Here is a 10503-nt window from a genome sequence, read left to right as displayed (position 1 = left end):
ATAAACTCAACAAAAATAACAATTTAAGGGAAACAAAAAAGTCACTGAACACAATCTAACATACCTGGTATATATTCCCAGCAAACTAGAAAAAAAGGAATTTACTCAACTGGATAAAAGGCAAAAACAAAAAACTCACAGTTAATTTCATACTACATAGTGAAAAACTAAACACTTTGAAATAAGACAAAGATTTCTAGTCAATTTTACAGTGGAGGTTCAGCTAATGCAATAATCATGAAAAATAAATTGAAACCATTCAGATTAGAAAGGAAAAATAAAACTCTTTTATTCATAGATGAAATGATTTTCTAGATGTAAAAGCTAACAACCTGCAAAGAATGCTGTCATCACTAATAAGTGGTTCAGTAAGTTTGCAGAACACAAAAACAATAAAACCAACTGTATCTCTATATAACAGAAGCAAAAAACCAGAATTTGAAATTTAAAAAATACCAATCACAATAATAACAAAAATTTAAGAGCAATAAATCTAATAAAAGACGCAAAAGAACTGTACTCTGAAAAGTGCAAAAGATTGGTTAGAAAAACCAAAGAAATCTAAATAAAGAAGAAATAGACTTTGCTCATGGTTCGAAAGACTCAATGAGGTTAAGGGGTCATTTCACCCCAAATTGATTTACATATTCAACATAATCCCATTCAATATCTTGAAATACTTGTTTTTCAGAAATTAAAAATTTGATTCTAAAACTCTTACGGAAATGCAAAGTTCCCAGAATAGCCAAAAGCATTTTGAAAATTAAGATCAGATTTGGAGGATTAACACTACCAAAGTTTAAAGACAGTGTGATATAAATGTAAAGACAGCAAAATAGATCAACAGAACATAAATAAGGTCACATTATATGAACAACTGATTTTCCGAAAAGTGCAAAGATAATTAATTCAGTGGAGAAAGGACAGTCTTTTTAACAAAAGTGCTGAATCAACTGAATATGCTGCTGCTGCTGCTGCTGCTAAGTCACTTCAGTCGTGTCTGACTCTGTGCGACCCGATAAGACAGCAGCCCAACAGGCTCTGCCGTCCCTGGGATTCTCCAGGCAAGAACACTGGAGTGGGTTGCCATTTCCTTCTCCAACACGTGAAAGTGAAAAGTGAAAGTGAAGTCGCTCAGTCATGCCCGACTCATAGCGACCGGTGGACTGCAGCCCACCAGGCTCCTCCCTCCATGGGCTTTTCCAGGCAAGAGTACTGGAGTGGGGTGCCACTGCCTTCTCCCAACTTAATATACACACACCAAAAAAAAAAAAAAAAAAAGACAACTCATATTCATAGCTCATCCAAAATATAAAAATTGCATAAAAATTAACTGACAATAAATCATTGACCATAATATAAACTTATATCTAATAAGCATTTAGTAAATTAGAAAAAAATCTTTGTGACTTTGAGTTAGGCAAAGATTTCTAGATACACAGAAAAATGGATGACCTATAAAAGAACAAATTAATAATTAGACTGCATCAAAATTAAAATTCTGCTTTTTGAAAGACACTGGGATGAGAAGGAAAGGACAAATCCAAACTGGGAGGGAAATTACATATAAAATAAAGGATCTCTTAAAACTCAGTATTTAGAAAAATAAACATGCCATTTAAAAAATGTGCATAAGAGATATGGAGCGACACATCTAAGAAGACAGAAATAAAATAGAAAATAAACACATGAAAAGTTGTCCAAATTGTTATTCATTAGGGAGATGTAAATTAAAACCAGAATATAACATCAACACATGCCATTTAAATAAACACAATTTAAAAAGACTGATCATATCAAATTTTGGTGAGAATATCAACTAAAACTAAAACTCAAGCTTTGATGGAGGGAATCCAAATATTTCCCTTGTGACCCAACAATTCTATCTAGGCCTTACCCTAGAGAAATAAAAGTGCTATATGGACACAAAAACTTTTTTAAGAATCTTCTTGGTATCTTTATTATAATAGTTGAAAGCCTGAAACAAACATCTATCCTAGTGGTATGAATAAGCAAACTGGACATCTCAACAATGCAATACTCTCAGAAATTAACTAGGAAAACATACAGCATATATCTCACAGATGGGCTGAGCAAAAGAAGTCAATACAAAGGTAACACATACTTCATGTAATTTTACTCATATGAAATTCTAATACAGAAAAATTAATTGATTTTACAGAGAGCAAGTCAGTGGTTGTCTGTGAACAGGAGTGGTAACTTGCAAATGTGGAATTTGACTGAATAGTGACACAACTGAATTCTGGTGGATATTGGAAATGATTGGCACGAAAATTTATCATAGCATATTAAAATCTACAGCTAAATCTGGTACCTTTCATTGAATATAAATTATATCTTATTAAAGGTGATTTCGGCTACAGTTCATCTTATCTCCACGAAACATCCTGACCAGAATACCCATTCAATAGTGAACAGTGTATCTACATAATTTTCTGTACTTAATGTAATTGAATTCATCTTATTCCAAAAAAAGAATAAAGGGCATCAAAAGAAAGTTTGAAAATAACCTTCTAGAGATGTACCAGCTTGTTTTCAAAACAATCATTTATATCACTGAGATTAAAATGTAACTGGCCTTTTCAGCTGAAGCAGATAAAAATCTGGGTTGCTGAAACTTGTTTAGCTGCTCTATAAAATAGCTGCAGTATCACTGGCACTTACTAGGCATGAATCATGGTGCAATCTTCCTGTTTAAAGACATTAGCAGAACAGCTGCATTCCGAGTTATAATGATGTGTTTGAGGGCAGCGTAAAGTCTGTAGGTGCAAGAAGGCTACGGGGGTTCATGCAACGGTTCCCATTAATAGCAATGACTCTTAACTTGGTCTGTGCTTTCAAACCCTGACTTAGTCCAGTTCATACCACTTTCCCTCCTTGGCATGGAACCACAGCTACAGTTTTGGCCAAAGCAAGAATGGAAATTGACGTCAAAAGATGTGGCTTTGATTCTCACTCTTGCCCTTTAAACTGTGTGACCTTAGATTGATAATTGATTTATCTGGTTTTTTATTTTCTTCATCTGTAAAATGGAGATCACTGTTCCCATCACATGAGTGTTTTAAATGTTCAATTCTGTAATGCAATGAGGGAATTAGTCATCATAAGCTCTGAGTAAACAATGGTTGGATAGGAAATCAGAGTCTGGTGTAAAAAGCTAAAATGTTGGAGGCCACTCAGATATGATGCTACAGATACCAGGGGATGACTGAACTACGAGCCTAGAAGAGGATTAACTGAAGGTTGCTCTCCAGGGCAGGCTGGCTCGCAAGTCCAACAGACGAAATATTGGCAAAGTGGTAGTCTAGGTTGCAATGTTAGCTGAATTGGATTAAATACTGAGTTAACTCAGGTTACCCTCTTTCCAGCTTAATCTGATCAAGTATCTCTTTTAACTGTAGTCTGATCCACAGAGAGGAAGAAAAGGATCTCTCCCCACCCTCAGAAAAAACCTTCCTCAGGAATAATTGCCAAGTAAGAATGTCTTATTTAAACTCCGCTATTTCATGAGACGAACAGCAGCTCTGACAGGCTTCCGTTTTCAGAAAAGTCACTTGACAAATGCAGGTCTTCATACCTGAAATACCAACGTTCTGTTTTAGGGTCTGAGGATTTCTATTCCGCTCTGAGGAGAACAAAGTAGCATATTTGAGGTTAACTTGGATTTTTTTTTTTTTTTTTTTTAAGAAAGAAGTGTTAGAATCCATGGTGGCTGCCTCCCAAGGAATCTCGTTAAAAAATAAGACTGGATTCTTTTGATATGTGTGCACTGTTTCCTTAATATCATGTCCTCCTAGTTCCCTAAGAAGGGCCAATGTAAACTGAACCATTGCATGAGTAATAGACTTACACACCAAAGAGAAACTTAAACTGAACCAGGATGATTTTTGTCTACAAAGCTCTTACTGCAAAGTCTTTCCAGGAAGTTGCCTATCAAGCCCTAGGCCACATCCAGAATTAAATCTTTTGCAAATTTACAAAGTGAATTTGTGCAGGAGGGGCAAAGTACCAAAACTATGTAAGGGAGTTACCAAAAAAAAAAAAAAAAATCCTGCTGACAACATGCAGGGAATTTGGAGAAAATTTATCACTTAGGCCAGTAATTGAAAACACTGTCTTTGAGACACTGCAGTTTGCTTGCAGTAGTCTTTTAAGTTTTTTCTACAATGCTCTGCCACAATAACCCAATTCACTTTCACTGGAAAAAAATACTTATCACGGAGCACTTTTGTGAGGTGATTGGGAAACTTTAACAAAAATTAACAAATACAAGTTTTAAAATTAATTTATCCTAGAGTTAGCAATAGTGAACATTTATTACTCTAGAAACTATTAACTTCCATAAGGAAGGGCTAAGAGTTCCCAGCATGTTTGGAATTTAGATATAACCAACAGATGCTAATTTTTCTTGAACAAATTGAGTATTTGCTCTATGCCCAATACTGTGTAGGGGAATAAATAGTTGTTCACGTTCCTTCTCCACAAAAAGAGTGATGGGATAGCCAATGAACTGAGAATGCTTCTTCACAATCTCCTTTATTCTCCGTTCCTCCAGGTACTCAGTCTGGTCTTCTTTCAGATGCAGAATAACCTTTGTTCCACGCCCCATAGGTTCTCCTGTATCAGTCCTCACTGTGAAGGATCCTCCTGCAGAAGACTCCCAGGCGTACTGCTCGTCATCGTTATGTTTGGTGATAACGGTCACTTTCTCAGCCACCAAATAGGCTGAATAAAACCCGACACCAAACTGGCCTATCATGGAGATATCAGCGCCAGCCTGCAAAGCCTCCATGAACTCAAGAGTACAGGTGAAGGTTTAACCATACTTAATCAAATTTTCTAAGGAAAGCTCATATTTCTCAAAAAATACTTCTCTATAAAATTCCATTCTTTAGCAAGTAAAACTACCAGTTCTGTAAGTATGTTCATAGAAAACTTTAAATTAAAATGAAAATTTAAGTATTTTTACTCCAAAGATCCTAGCTAAGTTTACTTTATGTTTTTCCCCTGCAGAGGAAATTTTATGCACAAAATGCTGATAAATGCAGTGATGCTCACTGATAAAAGTGGAAGCAGAAACCAGAAAAATGATTTTAACTTATCAGTGATATATTAAAACATAATCTTTCTTTACTGGATAAAACACAAAGTACGTACTCACACAATCAGTTTCAACTTAAGTCAAAGAACAATTTCGGCCAAATCTTTTGTTTTGCCAAAGATAAAAGCTTTTGTTAAGAGAGAGAAAGATAAAGGAAACTGAAAAATAAATTTGAAAAAGCCTTTTTTCTTTTCCAAATTCTAGCAATTATATGCAATGATAACATCAATGAAAATCTAGGCTTCTAAGTTTCAACTATTTCATGTGGCTATTATTTTATGTTCTTCATACAGAGTTTCTTATTAAGAATACAAAGAGCTTGGCTTTATCACTTTTATATTTTCTCACTTTAAGTTCGCTTTTCAGGAATGGAAGATTTCTTAAGAATTGACTTAAGAATTAACTAGTATGTTGTATTAATTTTTTCAATAGCTATAGAAAAGCCTGTGGATATGCCCCCTCCTTTTTTTGCCCCAAGTATTTACTTCAAAATAGAGCTAATTTTAATAGACACAAAAATAATATAATCACACCCTTAAATTTGGAAAAAGATGCAACTCATATTCTACTTGTATTTCAGATATGTTTCTAGAAAATGTAATGCTCCAGTATTTTAGAAATAAGAAACAGTCCCCTTTCTGAAAAACACATTTATCTATTCAGAAAGAGAAAGATGGGCTGAAGACAGAGTGGGGATGGGGGTCTGAGGAATGGGGCCGGCAATGGAAATCCAAGTCAAAGTAGCATGGACTCTCCTGCCCTCTAGTGGCTGGATTCTGGAAAAAAATTAAACTGTTCCACGGATTTCTTTTCTTCTCATGGGTTTATTTTCTCTTTGAAAATTTAAACTAAATACAAAGGTGTTCAGCCAATTGGCAACATTTTTTGGAGTATCAGGAACAGCCTGATTTTATTCCATCAGGCATATTTATGATCTGGTCTGCATTTTTTCAGTCACTGAGGTAGCATTCCAAACACAAAGTCAGCACTTTTTAAAAGGCACTGGTGGAAAGTTGTCCCCCAAATTCAACAGCATAGTTTCACAATCACCCACACACTTGACTCAGTTATCTCCATTTCTCTTAAACATCTAACTTTCTTTAACACCTTGAAGCTTAAGAAGTAAGATAAGTCTGACCCGGTGGTGTCGCTGTCGCACCGTATGTATGTACACGAACCAGCAACGGTTCTCAAAACCAAAATACCTGATGTTCACGTCGTGAGCCTCATATTTAGGTGCGGGTGTAAGGTTAGTTCATCTGTTACATTTATTATTGTATCTCTAAAAGTTGTACACTAATCCTCAGTGTATTTATCCTTTAATTTTCCCTTTAAATGGGACTTGTACTTTCAAAAACTTACACTGAGATATCTCAATAGTGTTCATTGCTAATTTCAACCTGTCAATTTGTAATGCATTTCCATTTATTGAATGAGCTTTATAATCACATATGATTCCAACTGACTATACATGCACAAATGCTTTTAAATTTCTCAAAATATTAATTTACCACTAAATGGATTTGTTCTATAACTTAACAGTACAATCACTATCAAACAAGCATAGACATTTAATCAAGCTTATGCAAGGCTCTTGGCTCAGTAATAAACACAGTAATAATCAAAATATAATTTTGTTAGGACTTCCCTGGTGGTACAGTGGCACAGGTCTTGAGTTTGATCTCTGGCAGGGAACTAGACCCCACGTACCACAACTAAGATTCTGCATGCTGCAACGAAGATCAAAGATCCTGTGTGCTGCAACTAAGACTCAGCGCAGCCAAACAAATCATGTATATACACACACACACACATATGTGTGCATGCATGCTAAGTCACTTCAGTTGTGTCCAACTCTGCGAGTTCATGGACTGTAGCCCAACAGGCTCCTCTGTCCATAGGGATTCTACAGGCAAGAATACTAGAATGGGTTGCCATGCTGTCCTCCAGAGGATCTCTCTGACCCAGGGATTGAACCCTTGTCTCTTATGTCTCCTGCATTGATTGGTAGGCAGGCTCTTAACCAACAGCACCACCTGGGAAACCATATATTATATATATGTGTGTGTATATACATATACATGTAATATTGCTTATTTTTGTTTTTCTGTATCTGTTGCAAAACTTAGTTGCTGGAATGATAGTATACTGATGGGAGGTTTGCCTTATATTTTCATGGAGAATGTAGATGAAAATAACGCCAATTCAGAGAGACAATCTGAGAAAGAATAAACTTCAACAGCAACTGAAAAAGTTGCTCATCTGCAGCTTACTCCTGTCAAAGAAAGAGCTGAATCTGAACTATCTTTCAGATAGCATTCTACTATAAATTTCTACATAGTGATGATGATGAAGTCTTATAGTTTAATGTCTGAACTTTTGAAAGTACAGCTCAATAAATTAATGACAATAATCAGCTATTATCCATTCATCTTCTTGGCTCCAATTTCAAATGTACAAGATTAACGCTTGGTTAATTTCCCTCAATGAAATTAATATGAGAAGATACTATTATTATAAATCATTTAAGTACTGAATTCTTTTAAAAAGAATTCAAATCACATTTAAATACTTGTGTTCAATGAAAAGAGCCACTCATTGTCAGGAAACCTGAGTTTTAGTCCCAGTTTAACCATAGATTGCTGGTAACTTTGAAGATAGTTCCTTTATGATATCAGTGGATTAGATTCTTCTATAATTTAAAATTTTTAATCTTATGGAAAGTCAAGGATTTTCAGGCCTCTTATTTAGTATTCACTTTAGAATGACCCCACGCCAGATCCATAATATGTGATCAAGGTTTTGGTCAAATTTAATAACCTAAAAGATGTAGATATTGGAATACTAAAATATACCCATACATAAGAACTTGCCAAGGAAGAGCAGCCAACTTGGAAACATATTTGACTGTAAAAGGACTGGCTTGTACTCTACAACCTAATCTTGTAATATCAGCTAAATTACTTTGTTGCAACTTTGTGGACATGCCAAAAGCTGACCCAGTATTTCCCTGTCCAGCTCCATGCTCTCTGTGTGTTGGACAGGCACAGAGGGTTTCCTTTTTACCAGTCACAACTCAATTAATTTCTTAAACATAATAAACACATCCTCTCTACCTTCCTTGCTTTCAACTCCTTTCCAGTTCCTTTAGGGAAAAAAAAATCTTTCTCTCTCAAAAAGAAAATGTAACATGGCCTGCTATATGATACATGTAATATTTCATGGGGGAAAAAAAATGTTAAATGAGACCCAATCCAGCCAGAAGCTTAAAATCTATTGGGGAAGAGAATATACAGCCAAATGACTTTATCAGATCAAAGTCTGGTGGAGCAGAGATATGCTTCCTTAAAATGTATTCCTTGGAACTTCAGTCTCACCAGATATTTTTGGTCAATCTGGTTTGGAAAATGGCATCCCACACTCAGTGAAGATTTACAATATATTGCTATATTTGCATTCTGAGAAGCCTGACATAAAACAAATATCTTTAACTAAGTTTAACCAGTGATCCAACAAATTATTTTTAGACCACAGAAGATTTTTTTTAGTAGGTAATATGTAACACTCAAAAAATAGAGAAAAAAATTTTTTTTAAGTTTTACCTGTTTATTGCTACCAACCCCTCTTCTTGGAGAATTCCACGGACAGAAGAGTGTGGCGGGTTATAGTCCATGGAGTCACAGAGTCGGACACAACTGAGCGACTAACACCTTCACGGTCACTCTCCACCCCCCACCCCTGCACGCATGCGTGCTCAGTCATGTAATCCCACGGACTGCTGCCCGCCGGGCTCTTTTGTCCATGGACTTTCCCAGGCAAGAAAAATGGAGTGGGTTGCCATTTCCTTCTCCACAGAGATGAAGTTTTATGAGCATAAGAAGAAAGATGAGTTCTGATTAACAATCATCAGTGTTATAAGTACTTGATATGGGAAGCACTTTAACACACACTAGCTCAATAAAGAGAAAACTTGATGAAGAATAAATGATTTGAGCTAGGTCTTAAAGAATGAAAAATCCAGGGACAGGTTAAAGAAAAGGTTATTTCAGAAAAAGGTAAGTGTTAATAGAATCATGGAGGCCAGGATATACTAATCATGTTTGGAAAATTATAAACAAGAGTGATAGGACTAGCACTTCTCTGAAACAGAACTGGGGAATCAGATTGGAAAACTCAGGGTCAAGTTGTAGACTGAGCAAAGTATGGACATGTTTCTACACAGCGGAACGCCTAAGATGCATCTGAGCAGAGTGGCATGATTGCACAACTAGTCCAAATGAGTAATGTTAGTGACACAAATGGATCAAAAAGCTTAAAAAACACAGACGCCTTACACTTGGAAGCAAAATCAGGACTCACAAAGAACCAGCTCATTTGACTTCCAGAGTTCTTGAGCACATCCAAGATTTCCTTTGATCTCCACAAAAGTGTTTGACTTATCTTCCTCCTCTAACAAAGCCTGAAAGTGAACGTTGCTCAGTCGTGTCTGACTCTTTGTGACCCCATGGACTATACAGTCCATGGAATTCTCCAGGCCAAAATACTGGAGTGGGTAGCCTTTCCCTTCTCCAGGGATCCTCCCAACTCAGGGATAAAACCCAGGTCTCCCTCATTGCAGGAGGATTCTTTACTGAGCCACAGGGGAAGCCCTTTCAAACACTGGTATTTAACACATACCAAACACTAGTTTTTCTATGTCAATTGTTTAAAAATTTAACAGAATACAACATAAGCAGACAATCTTGGGGCTTTCCTGGTAGCTCAGATAGTAAAGAACCCACCTGCAATGCGGGAGACCTGGGTTTGATCTCTGGCTTGGGAAGATCCCCTTGAGGAGGGCATAACAACCCACTCCAGCATTCCTGCCTGGAGAATCCCCCTGGAGAGAGGAGCCTGGTGGGCTATAAGTCCATGGGGTTGGAAAGAGTTGGACATGGGTGAGCAAATCAAAACAGCACAATCTAGGCCAAGGACAAAGACACGAACAATAAAAGGTCTTCGTAAGAGACAGGAAATGTGAAGTGGGGCCTTGAATCAAGGTCACGCTGGAAGCCAAGATAACCATTTTGACCTGCTGATTGCACAATGAAAATAAACTCTTTCCCTTCTGGTCTCTGCTTGGGACACACCCTGACAAAACAGGGATAGACACCCTCAGTGATCACAGAGCACTGCCTTGTGGGAGGACAGTGCTACCAGGTTATATCTGAAGTTTCAGTAAGGGAAGTTTCTCCTCTTAACAAACCAGTCTGTGTCCAGGTTAACCATTAGCTAGAGCAGCAGTAAACCATGTTCCAAATGCTATTCTCAACCACCACCCTCTTCATCTCCACTTATTCCCCTTCCACAAAATTCTGAAATGCTAGTCACTCAGGAGTTAG

The 10503-nt window shown here is 36.8% G+C and overlaps 1 protein-coding gene across 1 annotated transcript; it reads right to left on the bottom strand.

Moving 5' to 3' along the window:
- Positions 1-4399: 4399 nt before the first annotated feature.
- Positions 4400-4815, bottom strand: LOC122685897 (heat shock protein HSP 90-alpha A2-like). Its single transcript, XM_043890947.1, has one exon. The coding sequence runs from the start codon at positions 4811-4813 to the stop codon at positions 4400-4402; it is 414 nt and encodes a 137-aa protein (XP_043746882.1). The 5' UTR covers positions 4814-4815.
- Positions 4816-10503: the final 5688 nt, after the last annotated feature.

The sequence above is a fragment of the Cervus elaphus genome, chromosome 29, assembly GCF_910594005.1.
Source record: "Cervus elaphus chromosome 29, mCerEla1.1, whole genome shotgun sequence".
In the NCBI taxonomy this organism is placed as follows: Eukaryota; Metazoa; Chordata; class Mammalia; order Artiodactyla; family Cervidae; genus Cervus; species Cervus elaphus.
Note: the sequence above shows the minus strand (reverse complement) of the source record. Positions and strands in the feature narration are given on the sequence as shown.

Bases quoted from the DNA above. Each gene is read 5' to 3' on its own strand.
- LOC122685897 (XM_043890947.1), bottom strand. From the start codon at position 4,813: ATGGAGGCTTTGCAGGCTGGCGCTGATATCTCCATGATAGGCCAGTTT.